Source organism: Mastacembelus armatus, chromosome 23 (genome assembly GCF_900324485.2).
Source record: "Mastacembelus armatus chromosome 23, fMasArm1.2, whole genome shotgun sequence".
NCBI lineage: Eukaryota > Metazoa > Chordata > Actinopteri > Synbranchiformes > Mastacembelidae > Mastacembelus > Mastacembelus armatus.
This window is the reverse complement of record NC_046655.1, coordinates 8,092,714-8,116,437: the sequence shown is the minus strand read 5'-3', so window position 1 is coordinate 8,116,437 and position 23,724 is coordinate 8,092,714. Positions and strand designations below refer to the sequence as shown.

General features: G+C 38.6%; 2 protein-coding genes across 5 annotated transcripts in view; one reads left to right on the top strand and one right to left on the bottom strand.

Annotated features, from left to right (window-relative positions):
* ccdc146 (coiled-coil domain containing 146) overlaps positions 1 to 23,724 on the bottom strand; it is a 57,381-nt gene that overhangs the window by 27,586 nt on the left and 6,071 nt on the right. For 2 of the 3 annotated variants that reach the window (XM_026326367.2, XM_026326366.1), the window contains exon 3: positions 12,313 to 12,503. In XM_026326367.2, coding sequence (XP_026182152.1) covers positions 12,313 to 12,503 — 191 coding nt within the window. Of the gene's footprint in view, positions 1 to 5,349; positions 5,790 to 12,312; positions 12,504 to 23,724 lie in introns of those variants that run through there. The other variant, XM_026326368.2, reaches the window with a different exon arrangement.
* Positions 2,359 to 11,622, top strand: fgl2a (fibrinogen-like 2a). 2 transcript variants are annotated; one of them, XM_026326372.1, is made up of 5 exons: positions 2,359 to 3,186; positions 3,991 to 4,195; positions 8,532 to 8,751; positions 9,681 to 9,851; positions 9,935 to 11,622. In XM_026326372.1, exons 1-5 carry the CDS (start codon positions 2,596 to 2,598, stop codon positions 10,248 to 10,250), a joined length of 1,503 nt encoding a protein of 500 aa, XP_026182157.1. In that variant the 5' UTR covers positions 2,359 to 2,595; the 3' UTR covers positions 10,251 to 11,622. The 2 variants fall into 2 exon arrangements, with proteins under 2 accessions (XP_026182157.1, XP_026182156.1); XM_026326371.1 differs by having other exon boundaries at positions 8,529 to 8,751.

Below are 23,724 nucleotides of genomic sequence, written 5' to 3'. Positions count from 1 at the left end.
ACAATCTTTGAAGAGAGATAGAGACAATCACTGGAAGACATTTACAGTATGCAGGCACATGGATACTTATGAATACACGTACGTGTTCTTCTTGCTCCCTCACACACATGTACAGTAAATACACAACTTGGCAAAGCGAGCATGTGATCTGTACTGCAGAACAGCACTAAAGCTTTCCAGTAAGGTGAGCATGTGTCAGAGCAGATATGTGAAGTGTGTAACAAATAAAGCTATAAGCTTACTGGAAGGGAGGAAAAATAATGACCACTGCCATTGGGCACAGCACTGCATTCCACTGAGTGATGGAGAAAACCATCTCTCTGTGTGCATCTCTACCTTCATGTCCTCATATTGACTGTTTGTATTGGAGCTGAACCACATAGCCACAGACTGAATCACTTTGTATATTTTGGTGCTGTAATATTTTCCTTTCTGGAGTGTTCTTCCATCAGGGCTGAGCTGTTGGGGATCAAATCAATTACTGAAAGTGTGTCATTCTCCTGAAATGAGCCATATGCATGAGACATCTAATACACAGTTAAAAAAATCCAATTACATGACCAGTGATTATTATATAATGTACTGAAAGAATAGCCATGTCACACAAGCAATCTGTGCCAAGTTAATGAACATACCAGAAGTTTATGACTGAATAAAGTTAGCTCTGATAAGAAAAACACAATTTTAATAACCTTTATTGCCAAATAACTTTTAATGAAGATTCTCTATCAGATTGCTCAATGTTTAAATAATGTTGGTGAGAAAGTATGAATGGAATTTGAACCATGACTGTGTTAAAAACCACCACAAATGTCCACATCACCACATCATCGTTACATATATACAAGTGTATTGTTTGTGCATTAATAAAAACATTATTTCCTTTGTTAGATATTTAAACTAAGCAAACCGATTCATAAATCCATCAGTGGTGACATCACAGCAATTCAAGTTTTAATAAATTTTAAATTAAGTACACCACTGTGTAATCTTATGGACCGCTGAAGCGATGAGGATGAGGGTGAACTGGGTTAGATTCACACATTCTGCCATTACTAGACATCTGCATTGTTGAAGTGACTTTAAGCAAGCAAGGCACTACACCCAGAGCAATTGCCCCATTTTTGTTACATAGTTCTCCCTGTGGAGATAGCAAGTTAAGTAAGTTTTTGTAATGTCTCTAACACAGTAGCTTGGACTAAAAAGCAAGAGCAGGTACGTAAAAGTCAAAACGCTCTTCAGAGACGTCAGGCAGGGTGCGTAACAGGCTAATAAGAAAGAAAAATCATTTACTCAGAGCTGCAGGTGATTTTTATGTATCAGGTGTGTCATGTCTGCTTTCTCTGCAGATGCTGCTGCTGTTCGAGATTGCTTTTAAATTTCTATATTTTGCTCATGTGTGAGATGAGAGGCTGTCTAAATCCAGCCAAAACCAATCATGTCAAGAACGCTGCAGACTGAAACTCACCCCTCTGTCAATATTTAATAATATGGGACATTGTGACAAAGAAATATATGAAAGCATTAAATATAAACAGTGATGCCTTTGATATTTAGTGAAGTATTACTTAGGCCAATAAAACAGAGCTTTTCTAAATTTGACTCATTTTATTCATATTAATACAGTGTGTACTCTGCAGGTGTATTATTTTGGAAAAATTGGCTGTCATTCAATATTCAGCAATGTCAATTGGGATTCAGGAAAAACTAAATCTTTAATCTCTAGTGCCTCATACATAATTTGGAGCATCCCAGCATGACTTTTAACTCTAGAAAAACAATGTTTGTACTAATTAAAGCAAACCTTATCTACTGTTGCTGCTGGCTAACCATAGATTTTACAATAATTGTGGCCACCTGGAGAGTGACAGGTGGGAGCAATCCAGTGTTTTCAGTTTGGCTTTGGAATATAAGCTCGATCACAAGATGAAATCATCTGCAGGCATGCAAAAGTCACAAAAACAACAAAGCACAAAAATAAATAAATGAATCAGCCTAACGTTGGTTGAGTGGATAGTTGATGTGAGTCATTTTGCTCTTTTCGGGAAATGAGCTGACTTAAGAGTGAAGCAGAATGGCATCGTACACTGACTGCAGGCAAAAAAAAAAAAAAAACCTACCTCTTCTCTCTTTTCTCTCCCTGCCTTTTTCCTTCTCTCACTCCCCCCCCTCCCTTTTTTTCTTTCTCTCTACCTCATTCTCACAGTCTCTGTATGCATCACTATGGTTTTTCACAATGCTGCTGTTATGGTGCTGTGCATTACGCAATAGTATTGCCCCTCCCTTTCTCTCTCTCTCCATCTCTCTCTCTCTCTCCCTCCCTCCCTCCCTCACTTGTCCTGATATTAATGACACAGCTATCTGAGGCAGCAGCAGTTCCCCTGCGCTCTCTCCCTCCTGCAGGCTGCGCTCATACACACACACTCTTAAACCCATCGCATACTGGACACACATTCACATAAGCCGATACTTACAGCTGTACATACACACACTACTACACACGCACTCACACTCTAAGTTCATATCAGAAGTAGTTTCGGACGCTCTTTCACTTTGCAGACACTTATTTCTCCTTTACAAATCTCACACAGAAAAATGAGGTCGACAGTGCTCTGCGTTTGTGCCAGTCTCATGCTTACAGCCACCTTAATGCCGCACACCAGCCAGGCAGCGGACTTCCCTGTCAACTCACACCAGAGATGGGATACTAGAGGACCCTACACTTTGGGATCTGATTCTGGTACCTCCACCTCCTGCCCCATCAAACTTAGACCCTCAGGTCAGTGCGGGAGCTCCGGGGCCGGGGCAGAGGAGGACTGCCCCTACCAACTCACCTTGCCTCCCCTTACCATCCAGCTGCCTAAGCAGTTCAGACTGCTAGAGAAGATGATGAAGGAACTGCAGAGCCTGAAGGAGACAGTGAACAAGCTGAAGAGTGGGTGCCAGGAGTGTCATGGGCCACAGGGCAATGGAGGTTTAGTACATCAGCACGCTGACCAAGAACAGAGGGATGCTGGGGAAGAAATGAGACTGGACCTGACAGGACAGGGGGTACAAGCTGGGTCTAGCCAAGACGAAAGAGGAGATGGGATGGTCCCTGGAGCAACTGTGGATGGTACTGGACCAGGGCAAGGTTCTATTTTTGGGAGAATTCCAACGAACCCAAGGACTATGCATGACATGCAGGTAAGAGGCACACTTTAGATTCACTTAAGAGAACATTTTTAACACTTCAAACTGGAAAATGGCAGCATTTTACTTTTGTTTGAGCTGAGTTTGAGCTGTTTTAATAAATACACTTTGTTCAATGCTATAATAGGAAACCCCCATGTATTTATTCAGAAGATGTTTGAAGGATTTTTCATGAGTGTCATCATAAGTAATCACTGTATCAGACAATTATGGTAATAACTGGTTTGCAGTCATATGAAAAATGACAACAGGGAATCTTATTAACTGGAAGATCCTTATCGGTACACATTCTTTGAACATATTTTAGAGCTCTGTACACAGTGATAATGCACCAGTCTCAAAATCAAAATTCCTAAGAAAGCCAGTATCAGCTTTGTGAAGGTTTCAGTGACACTGATCTACACAAACTAATGTGCTATATAAACACTCTCAATACAAAGTTGCCTAAATTTGTCCAGTCAAATGTACTCAGCTGGAATGTAAACTGACTAGATAATCAAAGACCTGTAAAGTCCTAACTGGCACCAATCCATGAGGGAAAATTCCTGGTACTGTAAACTGGGTGGGGAATCAGCATTAGACACCAGCCATTTGGCGGTAAATTTTGCTTTGTCTGGTAAGCTTGTTGACTCTCACAGCCACTTTGGCAGACAGCCAACCATCACACAGACTCGTTTCTATTCTAAAATTTAAATTGGCTGGTAAAACATCGAAAGAGGCTGGTGACTTGAGTAATCCACCTGCTTTGTATGCAGTGCACAGAAGTAATTTTCTTCTCACCACTCTGGCCCTTCCCAGGTAAAGCTGAATAGGTTGTCAACCAGCCTGCGTAATGCCAGGGGCCAGATCTCAGCTCTGCAGGGTCGTCTGGAAGGGCTCAACCTGCTCAACATGGACAACGTGCAGGCTATGGTGGACAGACAGGTGGAGAACATCACTGGAGTGGTCAACAAACTCAGCTCCTCTTGCACAACACAGTGTGCTGTACAGAACACACCTCAGTGTAAGTCTGCCTTTTCTAAAATGGTTTGACAGCATTCTCTATTTTGTCTTTTTCTATACTCTATCCCACTGTTTTTGTTCTCCATCTTACCTTATCCTTTGAAAGCCCTTCCGATCTTCTCAGCTATTTACTACCGTATTCTCTCTGTATTGTCTTTTCAACTGAAAACCTTTCGTCTTCTGTTGTTATACTCTATTCTCTTCTGTCTTTGCTATGTCAAAAAAAAATTCTCTCCACTTCTCTCCTTCTCTTGTTTATTTTTTGTAATCTTTCTGAGCATGATAAAGAGGCCCTCTCCTCAACTCCCATACATTCACCACAAATGCTGTTATGCAATGAAACTAGAGCACCCACCAAACATGTCCAGCAACTTGGGTCACAGTGAGGTGAATTATCTGGAATGAGATTGATGCAATCATGCTTAAGTGGACATGGAGACTTGTAATAATTATAAACAACCCAGGATTGGGTGGTCACCTTCACACAGTGAGGTCTGTCTTTCTGGAAAACAGAAAATTAAATCTTCCAGGGTGACAATGTCCTTGTCAAATACACATCATGCCACCACGATTGCAGTGAGCAACATGGGGAGATTTGTACATTCAGGAGAAAAGGAATTTTCCATCACCTCTAAAAAGACACTTTAGTGACTGCACTATGCCAACTATTGCTGCCAATGTCCAGTATATTACTACAGTACAAGCCTCAGTCTAGTTACTGCATCCATAGACAAAACCCCTCCCAAAAAACAGTAAAATAGCTTCAGGTTGAGCTCATACTGTACATAAAGTGAAGCAATATGACAACTAGATTCACAGTGAACTACTTTCCTACTCTCAGATGCAGAAACCCAAAACAGAAGATGCTGAAAAGAGATAGACAGAAGATACATAGCATCTATTACTGCGGAAATTGAAAAAGCAAGCTTAAAAGTGGAATCTGTGCAAAATGTACAAAGCACCTAAGCATAACAAACATTTTGTTTCACATGGAAGTGAAACTGAGGGTGCAGTTGAAATGTTGGCCACTGAAACTGAATAGTACCCTTATACTGCAGTGAATGTGAATGTGACACTATATTGGAGCTTTTATGTTGAAGCAGATGTGAGCCTATTAGTAGATTAGCTGGGACAGTAGTGTGAAGGGAATCCCACCCTTTTCTGTTGTTGTGTTTCTTCACCAAATTCTCTTTTCTCCTTGAAACACTCCTTCAGTCCGAACCACTTTCTCTCATACATTTACCCTAAGTGCATCTGTACTTCATCTTGCCGGTTTGCTTCTTTTCTCTTGTGCTGCGTGTTCTTTTTCATTTATCTTGTCCTGCATTTTCTGTCTCCCTCTCTCCTTAATCCCATTTCCCAGTGCCTTCACCCTACCTCTCTCTTCCTCTGGAGGTCATGCTCTTGAGTGCTCGTTCCGGCATAAAAGCAACTAACTCTCATTATCTCTTGCCAACGCCACAAGAAGTAATGTAGGCAGCTTTCCCAACATTAGTCATGGATGGCACACAGGGTCAGTAACACTTGTCTCTGTACATCAATCTGTCATGTTAAGATTAAAAACCAGCAAATTATTCTGCTGTGAGTTGGGAAGTCGTGCCTGGTGGCGTCTGAAGTGAATCCAAAAGAAGCAGACAGACAGCTCTTGTTACCATGGAAATAAACTAAACTCTAATGATAACACCGCTGTAGTTTAAAATGGGTATAAACAATGCTGTAATTGCTGTTTTACTCAAGTGATTGTTCTTCATCAAAAAAGACATTAAAACTAATGAAAACTTTCTTCTAGTATGCTATCCCAACTCAGGAAAAACCAGACAATGAATTAACATGACCTTCTGCTTGCTATCAACATTACAAATGCAAAAAGGCCTTGAATGAAACATGTTTTCTAGTTGTTTATCACAACATCAAACCAATTTTAAAATGTTGAAATGTTTGCATCCAAAGCAAGACAAGCAAACCTAAAGTGACCACATCAGACGAGGATCATATCAAGACATTTTTAGGAGATGTACTGAGACAGATGTCTGTGTTTATATCTAGATTAGAGCTGTGGTGATGGATCATTGGCAAGCAAATGTTAAATACTCACATATGCACTGGGATCTAAAAACGAGCCACACTGGTATAGCTCATTAAGCCACACTACAGTTCAAACAACATTCACACTCAGTGGCTTTGGAAAAGCCATTTAAGGACACTGAAAAATACATGTTTTTGAACTTTTCATGCCCTTATCCAAGCTATTTTGTCCCATGTAGCTATAAAGACAAAAGCAGGTTGTACCCAAACATCTTAAGCGAATGTGTGACTACAGTTTCACCATCCAGCAGGGCTAGTAATACATTTGTCACAATACTTTAATCACTCACAGTGCTGTACGCATTTATTTCACCCTTTTTGTTAATTCCCATCCTCACTGCAAATACCGATCTTCACTTTCACTTATTGGGGCCTTGAGGTAAATAGACAGCAATTCATGTTACTGTTCAGCTACATTAACTCGATTATAAACAAAGAAAATGGATCCCCAGTCTGCTACATTGTCAGGAACTGCTGGTCTCCAGTGTGGTAACAGAACTTCCTAAAGGAAGGGTGTTGCTTTCTGATGAAGGATTCTTTCTGTCAAAACTGCCAAAAGTTCATTTAAGCTGTTTTTGTGGAAAAAGATTATATTATCACTTTGGATACACATTTCCGACCATTGCAGGTGCTGTACTGGCTATTACAAGACATGCTTCCTTGATAACAGCTGTCTTATTTATCTGCTTCCAGTCAACAGGCAATGAGGTTTTCAAGCAGCCAGTCAATCAAGAAGTCATATATAAAAACATGTCAGTTAATCTGACATCCAAAATTGTAGCTTTACAGAGAGGATGCTACAATTATGGAAGCTAGTAGTCAGGGAGGGAGGCAAAGCAATCTCCTAGGCAATTAGCCATTAATTTGTCTCAGACACCTCAGCCAGTCAGTCAATCAAGTACCAGTCATTTGGGCATCAGAACATGTCTGATATTAAAGTTACTTAGGGCAGGCACAGTGCCAGAAGTAGAGAGATGAGATGGGTTTTCTCTGTCTGAAGACATTGGCAACCCAGTCAGACAGGTGGGGACAAATAGGGAGAGGGAGATGTGAAGCAGAGAAACTACAGTCAAGACACTTCAAATGAAAGAGACATTGAAAGAATTTACGGGTCAATACTTTGAATTCCAAGTGCTGTCAGACGTGACAGGGATACATTTCAACATCACACTTGACTCCCAGACTGTTTTCCATACGGAGTGGTCTACCATCTGCGGCCATTTTGCACCTGAGGTATTGTAATCCATAGATGTACAAGCAGCCAAATACACTACACTAGTTACAAATGGCTTTTAATTTAATCACAAGTGAAAAAAATAAGGTTAGAAAAATCTAACCTTGCACTAGCAGGAAATACCATGACAGCACATTTTTCCAGCCACAGACAGTCAACAATTCAGAAGTCCCCTCCCGACATTTCAAGAAATATGGCGTCTTACCCTCTGTACTTGTCCTCTGCATGGACCCTCATACTTATGCTCTGTTATAATCTACCAAGCCACTAAATAGATTTAAGTATGACAATACCATATCAGGAATTTAGAGCATTATACAGACTCAGGAGGGGTGCACATGCTGCCTGCCCACTGTCAGAATGATTTAAGCCTCAGGTGCTGAATGTGCAGGGTAGGGGGTACGCTTCTCTAAACCAGTTGTGCAGCTTCCCACGTTTTGACAAGTCAGTTCCTTTTATTTCCCAAATGCTTACTGACAGAGTCTTTTGGACCGTGGTTTTGGGTTGGGTCAGTGACCTGCAGCACATCACAGGGGTTGAGGAGACCGCCTGTGGCGCAGCGCAGCAAAAAGTCAGACTGTTATCCTCCAACAGCAGCCTTTCTTTCATGTTAGAGCTCTCTTATTCTAAATATGATTTTAAGAAAGGGATATCATGCTGAGAAATGAGGGAATAGACTGATATGTAATGAAGTGATTACAGAAAGAGTCATTTAGTATTCATCATGCTTGATGAAATGCTGAAATTTTGTTTAATACAGAGAATTGTTTTGTTAAAACGGGGGGAAAACACATTGATTTAGTTTGAATGCAGGAATGAGAACTTCCACAATGGCTAAAGCTGGATTTCCTACCATCATATCTAATTTTTTTTTTCTTTCTTCAGTCTTCCTCACCCTCAGGGGTGTTTCTATTATAGTCTTCTGGTTGGGCAGAGAAAAATGCCAAAAGATTATTGAGTATCATCCTATGACATCCCCTGAAAACTGCTTTCTCTTCTTTTCCCTTTCTCCCAGCAGTCATCTTAGCCCCTCGGGACTGTTCAGAATACAATGTGCTGGAAGTGAAGAAGAATGGTGTGTATCGTGTGACCCCTGATCCACGCAACGGGACATTCGAGGTTTTCTGTGAAATGGAGTCCTTTGGAGGTGGATGGACCGTGATACAGCAACGACTTAATGGCTCTGTCAGTTTCAACCGCACCTGGGCTGAATATAAGAAAGGTTTCGGGAATCTCAGGTACAGAACTTCAGCACTTCCTTGGTTACCTTCCAAACTTTGATAGGTCATTTAGTATATCTAGCATGAGGAAAAGATCTACAGAAACCAAAATATGTGGTCATGCCAATTTATCAAACTCAAAATCAAAACGCAACTTTGCCTCAAAGGTCTTTACAATAACAGGCCTTCTATCTGTGGACCCTTAGTTAATAACTAAAATTTAGCTATCAATTCTGCAAACTCTGGGATGATACTTTATAAAGAACTAGTAAAGTAAAGTGCACTAACATGTACACCCATGAACAGAAAGTTACTGGCTGTAAAGCCATTTTACCCTGCTCCCTCAACTTTAGATTTACTATTCATTCACTGATTGGAGGGCCTAATGATGCACACCTGTTCTCCCTGTCCATGACTGCCCACCACCTGTTTTCCCTATCACTGATTGATTACTGTGTGTAAAACAACAAAATAAACATAAGTCATCACAGTAGGGCTGAACATGTTTAACAGCTCATAAGCTCATGAAATGAACGATTTAACACAAAAAAAGCTAATGTTGGAAAAGAGGGCACAGAATTTGCTACAACTAGATTCAAATTTCAGTTTATTTTTTCTATTGCCTTCTGTATTCCTGTAGGAATGAGCTTTATAGGGAAAACCATTGTTATCTCTTGATAACCATGCCTGCAGATCTAGTATTATCTCCCACTAAAAGAAAAACGCCTCTTCTCATTGTTTTTCTCTGTCACACTATTCTCTCCTTGCATCTCCTTGTTTCCTCTCCTTCCCTGTGGCAATACATAAATTCAGTTTGTGTCAATGTATCCAATTTCTAATCAAGTGTACAAGTATATGAGCTTGTTTATAATCTAACCCTCATTCTGTTCCACCCCCCTTCCCCTATCTCCTTTCTCCATCTATTTTCCCCTTCTACTCTGCTGCAGAGGTGAGTTCTGGCTGGGCAATGACCATATCCACTTGCTGACAAAAGCCAAAGACATGGTTCTGCGTATTGAGCTGGAGGACTTTGAGGGTGTACGGGAATATGCAAAGTACGACCAGTTCTATGTGGCCAATGAGTACCTACGCTACCGGCTTTCTATCAGCGGATACAGGTACAATATACAATTCTGTACATCAAAGAGTAAATATTCATAAAGGAGGACTACATCTCACATATGTTGATATGTCGTTGTAGTGGGACTGCAGGGAATGCCATCAGTTTCAACAAGCACTTCAATCACGACCAGAAGTTTTTCTCCACGCCTGACCGCGACAACGACATGTACCCCACAGGAAACTGCGGTGCCTACTACAGCTCCGGCTGGTGGTTTGATGCCTGCATGTCCGCCAACCTCAATGGGAAGTACTATCACAAGAGGTACAAGGGAGTCAGAAACGGGATCTTCTGGGGGACATGGCACAACATGTCGACAGAATATTACCCTACTAATTACAGGCAGGCCTTCAAAACTGTCAAGATGATGATACGGCCCAAGAACTATGCCCCATAAGACGACATGTAAATATTCATGAGTGTAGGCAGACTGACAGAAAGACAGAAAATGGCAGAAGAGGTAGAGTCAGACATTCATACTGTACACATGCACATAGTCACGCATTTGCACACATTTACACATGCATAAGTGTACACTGAAAAAGGCTACAAGCCCTATAGACAGTTTGAATGCAGTAATAACAAAATAAGTTTGAAAATTGTAGCTGTGCTTTATTTTTTTCACTGTAATGAGTGTTGCCTTCAAAACATTGGATTAAAATGATGATAATAAAAGACAATGGACTATGAATGATGATGGACTAAAAAAAAAAAAAAAACACACACATGCAATGTAAAGGCCAGCCTCTTACAGAGACCATAATATTATACGGAGGGTTACCATGAGAGATTTTTCACTGTTTCATTGACATTTCTCTACTTTCTGTCCTGCTGCCTGCTGCTATAAACTCAGCCAAGACACAGCACAGCACACAGTAGTAATAAAAGCTAATGAGCTACAATTTTCTCCGCTCTAAATGGTTTCATAATTAACAGCAGCCACTCAAGTGAGGTATATAAGAGCTGAGAATACAGTTTTGAGTGGGTCTGAAATTCATTGTGAAAGACTTCATGATGGGGTCAGAATCATACTGCTGAAAAAATACAGGAAAGCGATCACTCTTTAGGCAGCAGTGCACATGTAATAGCTTCTGTGTCATTTATTCAATAACACTGGGACAATTTGCTGATGGATCATCATCCTATACAATTTAAAACATCCCACTATAAATATGCAGCCTGAGATAAATTTCTATTGGATCATACCCAAGTACATCTGCATTATTTATGTTTTAGTAAATTGTATTTGACAGCAGCCATGGAGGAGAACACTGCTGCAAGAAAAAAAAACAGATTCAATTGTTTTTATGCCCATTGCTCTGGGGGGCATTAAACCACACATCTTGATGCCATTTACCCATTTTCATGTATTTAAAAACTTCTTGACTCATTACTTGTAAAATACTGCTGCCTAATGTTAGAAAACTGTATAGCACCATTTAATCCATTTTATACACACTGTGAAGGATGGGGAAAGAAATGTTTCAAGGATGTGTACAGTATTTATTTTATTTTGTGAGGTATGATAGCTTTTATAATAATAATACATAGGTTATACAGTATAAGGTCTAATGACTGTTGATGTTTGCGCAATGATAAAGACTGCATTATTGTGACCATTCAAGTGTGTTTTTGGAGCTTTGTGCGTGTACAATATTGATCTTTTCTATCATTCATATTCAACTGTCATGCCAAAAGATATGCACTTTTTATATTTAAAAAATAAAATTTTAGCTACATGACTGTGTACATTGCAGTTTTAAATCATACCTATGCCTTCTCATCTTTACATGCAACGTATGCACTATAGTCACATTTCAATAAATGAACACAAAAAAAATGTATACAAGTTTAGCATGAGTATCCATTAGTAGAAATCCCACCCTATGAAGTGTTTGTCTATTGTTTAGCATCCTGGAGTATTTGATGGTGGTAAAAAAAAATGGAGGGATGAGGTGATGCATGCCCATAAAAAATGGGTTAATGAGATTCTCACTTAATAAAAGTTTGAGTTCACATCAACTTTAAAGAAAATGATCAAAGTGTGGGCCTGTAATTTACATCTGTTTGCTGCATGTGACGATCGAGTTAATAAAAAAGTATTATGCTCACCCATGTGATGATTTCAAGTTCCAAGTGTTCACTTCTGCTTAAACATTAACAAACCTTTTTAAGTTTTAAGATTAATGTTATAAGAAACGTTCCTTTATAGTACAAAGTTCTACTGTAGAGATCAATTTAGCTGAAATGTAAAAACACTGAATGATTCTTCAGACAATACTTCCCTTAGTACAGTGTATAATGTTTTGGAAGCCTTTTTGCAAAACTTTACCTGTATGTTTTAACTAATTACATTCTGCTACTGCAACTGGCAAATGTGATGTTTGTCTATCCTATGAACCTTCCAAAATGCTATTCACACAAAATATAACCATTTAACAGCAGATAATGAGTCTTACCTCATCAAGGCAATGGAAAACAGGATCAGCAGAAACATCAGTAATGGTAGCGGGTTGTTCCTCCGGGAGTGAAGCATCAGGTGCAAGGGCCACTAGAGGTCTGTCTATTCCCTCCTTCCCTTCTATTTCTTTAATCTCGACTTCTTCTGTGCTGGGAGGCCTGCTGTCCTGCGGCTCCTCAGATGTACTCACTAATGCAAAAATAAATAGACACAGCTGGTCAATCAATCTATTAAAAGGTATGCATAGAGAGCCAGATGACTGGAGGAAGGATGAAAGAAACAAAATGTAAGCCTGAACTGTCTTACACAAGTTGAATGACTCCAAAAATGAAATTCAGTAGAAGGCTCTGAAGGTAAAAAAATGTTGCCAAACTCTAGTAATAATCAGATTACTTACCTTTTCAATACTTATGGTTAACTTTAATGTAGTGATTGCTACTTAACCACAATATATTTAAAAAATATAATTATGTACAGGCATAGTACAGACCCCATCGGTATATTTACTTAAATATGCCAAAATGCCACTTTTATTCTGAAGTATTGCGGTAGTCATTTGCTGGCATTCCGCTTTTATTCTGAAGTATTGCGGAAGTCATTTGCTGGCATTCCGCTTTTATTCTGAAGTATTGCGGAAGTCATTTGCTGGCATTCCGCTTTTATTCTGAAGTATTGCGGAAGTCATTTTCTGGCAGGAATCAAACATTTTGGTTTTGAGTATAACTGCGCAAAAACAGTTTCTATGAATCTTAATTATAAAAAAATACTTTACTGTCACTTTTGTGATTGTCATAAAATAGCTGTATAGTGCGTACATAAAATGTCTCATTTACCACTTGGGGTTAAATGCTATGCAGACGCCACTCAGTCAGCTAGCCCAATTACAAGTAACTCTAACGTTAGTTAGTATTAGTAGTAATAAACGAATATTTAGCTTAATTCTTACTTTTGAACATCTCTCCGCACGTGCCTTCAAGCCCCGGTCCAGTTGTTCTATAAACTACAAATTCATAACCTACGCCTTAAACAGTTTAAATACGGCTAGTTAATGTTAGCAAAACCAAATCACTGCCCAGGTTCAGTGGCGTGTTGTGGTTACCATAGAGACGACGTCATGCTTCCTCCTAAATAACGTCTCGTGACGTGTCTTATTTTCATTGGCTCTTTTATTTATAAGCTGTATTTATCTTTTAACCCTAACGTGATGAGGCGATAATGATAAAAGCTTTAATGGTAAAAGTTTTAAACAAGTGCAGTCATTCAATACAAAATCTTTTTTTACACTTGCAGTCACTGTCCACCAGATGTCGCTAAATAGCAACTTTCTGTGCACGAAATCAACGTGTCACGCACTGGACACCTTGAAAAACATCCGCCTGGCTGGATCCACTGAATGTACAAAGAAACCTTGGTGGGTCGTCATCAGTGATCTTTGAGATGATCTTATCTTCCTTGGTATGTCCCTGATTCACCTTGGATTTCCTGCCAGATGCACAAACAACCCTGCTCTTCAAAGACTGTTTTCAGTGTTATTTAATTCTTGTCTACAAAACCATTTGCCCGAACATATGGTGAAGATTTGTGGATATGCAAAGCACCTTTCTGTAAATTCATACACAAAAGCTCTCACAGCGTCACACATAAACAATGCACAAACACAAAAACTGTACATAAACCCTCCCGACATTTTATATTAATGCATGCATACACATACAGCCTAGACCATTTTGGGTTTAACTGCATGGCTTTGTTCACATTAATCATATCTGACCAACGAATCGTCTAATCCCTTACACTTTGGATGTTGGCAGAGGCGATTCACTATTTTTGGTCAGAAAGTCAACAACTGATATGACTTGAGCAATTGCAGTTTTATTTGGCATTTTATCATGGTTTGACTTTGGTTATAGAAAACGGTGATACAACAGCTTTATTACTTACAATGATAAACTTTTGAAGTACGAATGCTGTTTTGTATTTTCTACATTGTTGGCAAATCTGAATGAAAATGGGTTGAGAGTTAAGGAGGGGAAGAGCAAATAGACTTTAAAGTGACTAAACCTGTTAATTATGTAGACCCAATTTTACCACCCCTCGTTAAGTCTGAACAAACTACCTAGTGCTTTGGGATTAATGTTTTTGGCGGAAGCCAGGTTTTCAAATTAACCTTGAATCCTCTCCAACAGTCTGGATATGGTAACTTCTGAATCCAGGCAGCCTCCTGTTTATTTTATGATGAAAATCTGCTCCTTCACATGCCCCTATAACCATCTTTGGCTAACAAACACATTAGCCCAGTCTTACAGCTACTTTCTCAAAGATAAACTAAAAACTGTAAGAGTATGTGCAATAAACTGATTCTGAAATTTTGCTATTTGATGTGGAGTCATACGCACGGACATGATGTGCACCATTCTAATGTCGCTGTGCACTTTATTCCAGTCAAACTGGCCATATGTGCTATAAAACTCTGTTCCATCATATCTTCCCACCAAAATCGTTGGCTTAATTTGTTTTTGCCATAATTCAGTCTACAACAGATGATAATGATGCATGAATCTGCCAAAAGGGCAGTTAGCAGGGCTGAAAACTGACATTGCAGTGTGTGTATGGTAGATGAGTAGATGCCTACACTCCAGATTTTACATTTTCATTTCATGGAGTTTAAAAAATAAATAAATAAATTATAGTGGCTATAAATTGATTTGTAGGGGAATAATTTATCTTCTACAATATATTTCCACCTTTGGTGAGGTGTAACTTGTCTTCAGGATTTATCACTTAGTGTCAATAGTCCAGAGGTGCTGAATTTACTAATAAGCTAAAATCACACAGTTAACAGAGCAACCACAGCTGTCACTGCTATATCCTTCTAGTATTTGTTTTGTTTCTCAGTCCATATACAAAGCAGGCGTTTGGAAAAGCTACTGTACACCCAAGGTGCAGTACCCAAATGTCTGCTTTACTGCTGTATTGTAGTCAACAAATGCAATTTGGAGTTTTGAGGTAATTTTACAACCCCTGCCACCTCCAGCTTTCTCTCTTTCATGTGCAGCTGGATTTTGGGAGACTGTCTTAACACACAAGCGCACGCACGGGTGCGCACACATACACACACTGTTTGCAGTGTTATTTTTCCACGCACCTAACCTGCTGTTACAATGTCTCTTGTCATTCAGACAAAGCATCTGGAAACAGCTTATAAACAGATGTTTAACGTCACTTAAGACCTTGAAACCAGCTTTTACGTGGCGGCTCGGATTAATTATTTGTATACTTCTAAAACCAAATGCACGTCCTTCAGTTTCTCCTCATATTCAAAAAAGTAGAATAGGTTGAAATGGTACAAGATATGATTAGTTAAGCTGAGGAATAGAAAGATGAAACCTAATCTAACTCCTCATTGTCCTCATTCTAATCAAACTTTATATTGATTAGTTGGCATAATATTTAAATTTTTTTTTTACCATGAAATCTGTTTAGTGCTCTACTAAAGATATAAATCACAGAAACATAGAACTGCTATATCCAAAGCATTGTTCTGTAGTGTGTCAGTGGACTTCCCAGGAAAACTCTTTTACTGTAATGCAGACTGTAAGACCCCCTACGGCTTGGACTCTTCTGACTCACTTCATTCTCCAAGACACAAAGAAAACAATCATATGTACTGGACTGTTTTCAGTAATGAGTCAGTTTTTCCAAAAATGTGCACAACTTTGTTTGGCATTAGGTAATATAACAAAATGTCCTAGCATGTTGTATAATTTTATATTGTGTCAGGTTGCATTTTGCCGTGTTTTGTTGAATCTTATGAAGATTATATTAGACAGATACAGTTTGTCATTTTCACTCAAATACTGGATTACATCATGCAATATGCCATATATATTTATCTTTACACAGATTTATCTGTGTTAAAGATACAATTCCCTTTAACCATAAGGCCTGAATTAAAAATAAAAAGAGAAAAACACTAGACTTGATGCAAAATAACCGTACATTTCAGTTAACTAGATGCTTCTACTTAACTGACCTGTGAGCCTGCAGCTAAACATGATAATCAACATGTACAGTTACTTCATGAAAACAAGAAATGCACAACTGAACATCTCAGCTTTTTGCAATGCTGTGAAGTGGGACTCCAGTACTAGACTAGGCTAAACTGCTCTATTTTTCAACGATGGAATCCTATTCAACACCTAGTCTACAAATGGTATGTGTGTGTTTGAGCACATTTGTTTTTAGGGGCTTATTTTTCAGCTGATGTTAAATGCAGCATACAGTATGATGCTCTTGAGAATAGAGATCTGCCAGTGCAGGCCTCTGGGATGAGGTAATGTTTTCATACCTTCCCTCATTCAGAACGTCTACAGCTAATGCCAATTACGGAATTAAAATATGTACATTTTATAGTATTTTATGGTCATCTTATGGTATCCTTACAATACGTCTTAAAAGCGGGAAGAGGGAGAAGGAGAAGACAATGTACAATAAAGGTCAAGAAGTACATACTAATAAAGTTTTATTGGAACAACCTGTTCAATTGATAAATGGATTTACTAAGAATACTTGCCCTAATGAGGAAGCCAAACCACTTGAAAGGCGTCTTCCTATCTCTGTATCTTTGATGTGGTTGTCATGGACATTTTACAGAGCTGCTGCACATTCCTCACAAAACCTTATACACTTAAAGAAGCAGAGCATTTCACGTCCAATAAGTAACTGATCATCTGTGGGTAGCCTGAGCAACAGAGATGTCCAATAAAATCATTGTAAAACAAAGTGGAGCCATGAGTGGTAAACAAAGTGGTTTTTATCCTAAAAGTCTTTAGATAACCATGCTGTACCAAATACTAGACTTATTTAGATTGAGAGATCTGACTGTTTATAAGTTAATCTTTTATACCTTTAAAGATATAAAACAGAAATGACTGAAAACTAGGGGCTTCAGTTCACTGATTTCAGGTATGTGACCTCTCATGACCTCTGAGGTGGAACTTATCTAAGGACACCGTGCAAATGTCCTGGGGGATTAGAGTATAACTAACACCATCTTTCTGTTGTCACTGAGGGAACGATAAAGAGTCCTTTATCTGTTTAACTGTTTTCCATAAAAAATACATTGAGCTGATGATAAAATGTTTGGGACTAAATTACAGTAGAATACAGGTCAGTGGTTGAATCCAATTAAACAGGTCAGGTTGTTATTCTGTGCTTCAGCAAAAGGATCAGTCGGCTTGACTTGATTCTCCCAGAGACAGACTCACATTTTAGAACATAAACATCTTTCGGTTTGATTTAGAATATACCACCTTTCTCTGCCTAACATGATGCAGTAAAATAGAAAACATACATTTGGGAGTTTGGAATCTTCCAAAAAATCTAAGATACAAATATGACATTTTTAGACATAATTCAGAAGAAGATCAAAAGAAGTGCACCAATAAAAGATATTGAGTTTAAAGAGTTGATTTGCATTGCAGTGCACTATTTTGTGTGGTATAATTGCATTTTATACCCCAATTATTTGACAGCTATACTTTTACATAAAGCCATATAAAAGCATATACAGTTCTAGGCATTATAAATCCAACAAATGGTTCTGGTTACTTTTTTAGACATTTATTGCTCTAGTAAAGAATCACTTCCTTTCCTTAATATGTTTTATGTTTTTATATCTTTACATACTATAATATAAGAAATAAAAAAAAAACAAAAGAACTTCATTGGAAAATGAAATGTTTCATCACATCAGAGAAGATTTTACTACTTACAAACATGTAGCTGAGCCCTTTTTGGGGACTGTTAACCTTTGTTTCTGGTGACACTGGAACGTTTGGTGAGAAAGAAAGAAACAATGAAGGAAAGACTGATGTGTGTCTGTGTAGTATAATGTGATTTCTCTGGGAGTTAAACATTGCCTCTTTGAAAGGCTGGAAATAATTAGCTTCATCTGTCGACCAGATCGTGAAGATACCCTCTCATTTACATACACGTTTGACTGCGAGTATGTACTGCATGTGTGTTAATGTGTGTGCGTTCCCCACAGATCCAGGGAGGGACAGCCACAGACTTGTAAATGCTGCCGTCTCCGGTTAAGCTGGTCAAGATCATGGAATATCCAGGAGACAAATCATCTCCCATTTTCTTTTTCAATTTCACTTTGTCCGTCTGGCCTACTTTAGTCTGGATCTCTTTCCTTTTTATTACACACACCACATCTGGTAAATATTGTCATTCATCACCACTAATAAACGATAATGGCAAAAGCTCTAGGGGGAAAAAAAACATAGATTTTATATTTCTGGAGAGGCTATATTAAGCTCCTATTGAAAAACCATATTGGAAAACTTGTGTTCAGTGTTACAGAAATATGTTTATGTGTGTTCAGCACATTAAAGAGTAATGCCTCTTATTAAACTAAGTAATACGGTTTGTTAAGGGGATTTTCAGTAGAGTAACATTAAATAGTCCACTGACTTTTACTGGACCAAGAACATCAAGGGATGATTGTTAAAATTGTATACCTGAAATAATAATTCTGGCCACTAGGAGGCCAGTTGAAAATACAGTGTGAACACACCATTTAATTGTCACCTGAGATAGACACGAAGAATGAATAAGCACATCCAACAGATGCAGAGTGACATTAGTACCTATTTGGAGTCTCAGTCTGTTCACTTTGTTAGCTGCATTTTGATCTACATCAAATCCTGAGAAGACTAAAGCAGCAGTAAATCAACACCGAGATCTAATGAGGTTGATCCAGAACTTTAAAGTTGCAGGCCAGAAAACCAAAACGATGTGCTCAAAGAAACTACAATGTGAAACATAATAAACAAGAACCTTAACTTTAAACACATCTGTTCAATAATGTGCAGTTAAAATCTTTTATGGTCAAATTCTTTTACTTTTCCTACTAAGTTTTCAACCAGCAATCTTCTCTATCATTAAGCCCAATTTTGATTACTTTGCATCCAAAGCCATCAAACTACTACTTTCCTTTGTTTTATTTTCTAGTTGACTCAATGTACAAACCTCAGAGACACACTGTAATTTTCCATGGTTGGTGGTGCCATCTTGAAGAAGGCACAGTTCATTTATATTGCACGATACGCTGTATCCACAACTTATTTTTATGTGTCCCCCCCCGCCCCTGTTTGTGGTCAGGAACAGGCCGTAACTGTATCTGCGTAGTATGAAGAGTTTTCTGCTTAGTCTTCAGGAAGTAGAATACACCCCAAAAACCAAAATTACAGCATAGAGAGCTCAGATTGAGGTGGAAGGGGAAAGGACTATACATCTACAATGATGCAAATATCTGACCTTCAAAGTACAATTAAGCTCTTAATTCATGAAAGACTTAATTTGACTCTCTTGAAAACATCTATGTAGTTAAGGAAGCAAATAAAGAACAGAGGAAGGGAAAAAAGAACAGAGGAAGAGACCAAACTGTCTGTTGTGAGGCTACTTCACTAAAGCAGGTCATGACTCAGTCTCTCTCTGTCTGCCTGGTCTGAGTGAAACTCCCTGTGGATACTGACCCCCCACAGTGACATAGCCTTAGGGCAGTAACACCCATTCCTGATGCGTCCAGACTTCAGTGGCTTAACTGAGTGAGGCCTGAAGTGATGAAAACCAGAGAGCACAGCCCTGCCACCAAACCAGATGAGATAGATGGCCAGCAAGAGCTAAGTTGACAAATAAATAAATAAAAGTTTAAGACGGTGTTTAAAACATAACTAATGACACATTTACTTTGTGACTGAGTCAATAAGTTAACACGTGTGATCGCTAAATGTGAGGATCAGCAGACTGTGATCATGGTGAGGATATGCAGCTGCAGGGGTCTGCTACAGGCTTTTTGGTGAACTCTGAACCCTCATTCAGCTGTTAAGGATCATCAACAGGATCATTCATCGCAGTTTTTCTTCATGTTTTGACTTGTTGAGACCTTGAAAAACAGTGGTAGAGACTCAATTACAGAATGTGAACATATTGCATAGTTATTGCTGAAACAACATTGTCCGTAACAGTTTTGACAGTCTCTAATTTGAAATAATGGCTGACATTACTGTCAGTTTAATAGGTCAAATCAAATTAAACAGCTGTGTCGAATTCAGGTGTGACAGCACACAGATGTTTGGTCTTATTAAAGAGCAGGAAGTCAAATTGGCCGACAGGGTGAGAGAGGAGAAAGGTAAGAAAGGTGTGGTGGGCACAAGGGATGTGGGCTGAATGAGAAGGTTTTGGTAAAGGCTCGGATGTGAAAAAGCAAAAAAGAGTGACTGCAGAATGCAGGAGACAGCAAACGTTCAATATCCAATATCCAGTTTGGCTTTGTCAGACATCCTGACAGAAAATATGATGAATCTACTACATTACTGACACAGTAAGTCCTAAGTTATCGCATACGTGTAACTACTGATTATTCCATGCTTGTTGTCATCAGTTTTTTTTAATAGTGTTCTGAAATGTTCTCACTTGGCAATTAACAAAGGACATTCATATCAGATGACTATGTTCAAAGGCTATTTTCAATGATTAAATATGCCTGCCTGCAACTGCAGTAAATTTAAGCTATGACTGAAGTTAGGCAGGGTTACACCAGGGGAAAGATCACAGTTAAGAAAATTAGAAATGTGCATGAGCCTGAGCATATATGCTGGTGCACTTTTGTGCTGCTGCCATAAACAGCTTGTGATATTAATAAATGGTGCATAGAGTGGCACTGCATCAAACCAATGTGACACAGCCCCTATTAGCCACTGATGTTTATGGTGCTGTTATTAGATCTCAGACTACTACCTTTGAGAGAAACCTAGCGAGTACATAAAAGATCCAATTAAAGAAACGTGCTATTAAATGGATGTTATATTTTACTTGCAAAGCCAGCTGCAAAAGCAGTTAAGGCACACTGAGACTGGTGTCTATTTGGAGAGCAGGTTAAAGATAGATGAAGTGGGCTCTTCCTCAAGTTGGTTTCATCAGTCAAAGTGTTTTCTCTGCGAGTTGAAATTAAAATTGTAAAGGCAAATTTTATCAAAGAGCAAAAAAAAAAAAAAAAAAAAAAAAAAAAAAAAGACAGCTGTAATTCCTGCAGCAACTAAAGAGGGGAAGCAGGTGGATCTTCTTGTAAATAACATGCTAAAACTCAACTTTCTCCTTAAAAAACATTTCTATAAACACATATAATAGATGACTATACTCAATCTCATGGCCAGCTACTGCTGTATGAGGATGAAGAGTATTTAGTCAACATATAAACAGTTCACAGATGTTATTCATTATTTCCTGAGTCGTGAAACCTTTCTAACCTCTAGTTGTCATTAGTGCACATGCCAATATCACTGATCCCTACTAATAAATACACGCTTGTATCAAATTCAAACTTTCATTAACCCCTAACAATTCAAACGCTGATGTGTTTCTGCACATAAAGTATTTTTCCTGCGTATTATGAGAAATTAAATCAAGTAAATTCCTCAAACAAGCTTATCCTATTCTCCAAGCTGAAAGCAAAGCAGCATCCATGACAATTTATTCACACACAAAACTATCGTCAAATGCAAATATGTTGTGAACAATAGCAATCTCTGAGTAAACATTCGGTTTGGAAATTGGGCAGAACCAAGGAAATAGTGGTTTGAATGGAGTATAATGGGCAAATGGTAATGTTATTATTACATTACTTCCAAATGACAGCTACAAGGAAAACCTATCAAACGCTGGCTCACCTTTTACACCAAAGACTAAATAAAAAGGAAGCTCATTTCAGTTACTTGTATTTGAAAGTCATTCTTTCCATTACTAACCCAACTTGAAAATTGACATTGTAAATCACAGGCTCCCTCAGGCTGAGCTCCGTCTTTACTAAAAACAGTCTTCAATTTAAGCAATGAGACTATTTTTGTCAGATACGAGCTACTGCAACATGTGTCAGAGAATGTTGTTTAAAAAGTGAATGATTAAGGCTTATAAATTAAAAGGTTTACATTTTCAGCCTCAGATCCCACCACTGTTCTCCAGGCCCCTTGACCAGCCATCTGGAGTACATATTAGAGTAAATAAGACATGACTCCTCTTTGTTTGGGAAAGGAAGGCTTTTAAACTGACTCCTAAAGCATTTTCAATCTTTGTTTTGCAATTATCAAAGGGCCCCTTTTCCAGCTAAACACCACCCAGTTCTCTTAAATTTTAACATTCAAAACAATACAGCTCTTTTTTGCTTTCCAAAACCCAATTAGTTACGTGTATTCTTTCTGTTACGTAGCATTTAAATATTTTATATTCGTGTATAATTTAAATTCTGCTTAAGATACAACATTTTCCATCTGTTGTGCCATGGAAGCTTAATCAAATGGTTTATGTTTCTGTCTCTCCTAATGGGTCACAAGATCTATTTTACTGACTCCTCAAATTATGTAACATAATAGACATTTTCTCTGTTAAATTAAATTTGCTCTTTGGAGGGGAGAAGTTAAGGATTTCCATTTAATGGCTAATGATCTGGGCCACTACCTCAAAAACCGGTGGGACACTGAAGTATTAATTAGAGGTCTTGGGTTGAGGATTCTTAAAGTAACAGAACCAAATTCAACTTAAAACACAGGACAAGTCATTGCCAGAGCACACATCTGTAGGTACTGAATACTCTGTACCACACTGCTCTTTCCTGGCCAGGTTTAGAGATAGCCAAATCCTCTTAACCCCCAACACAGAATACCTTAGCAACAAAACACTGGAAACAAGTAGGTGATAAGTACCAAACTGAATAAACTGTGTATATATATATATCTAAAAGTAAAAATAGTTATGGATAAATTGAGGAGAAAATTGGCTCAGTGTGAGCTATGGGATAAAGAAAATGTAGCCATTGGAAAGTTTTTTCCCCCTGATATTCTTCATATAGACTCCATCAACTTAAAAATCCATCATCTTCAGCTGCAGTGGAGCAGAGGAGGTAAAGAATCCACAAAGCCTACATACTTGGAAGAAACTGTCAAGAGGTTGCATTCATTCTTTCCAGTATGCATTCATGTGGATTTACTCTGCATGCAACAGTGTAATAAAGTAGCAGGGGTAGATGGGATATTTCTTAGAGACTGAGCCACAGAAACCATCAGATTTTTAAAGTCAGTGGAGAGACGTCAGTCAGTGCAGACAGGTAATTGGCAAACACAGCTCTCTCCCCCTTTCTTCTATTGACACCTGCGTTAGGGCTCAGTGCACATTCAGCTTGTCTGAGATAGTGTCTATGAAGAGGACGAGAGAGAGTTAAAAAAAAAAAAAAAAAAAAAAAAGGACAGCCATTTCCACAACAGCTTCCCAAAGCAGTCCTCCGAAAGCTGCATAGAGCTACACAATGAGGTGTTGATTCACAGTGGAATTAGTAGTACTATGAATTATT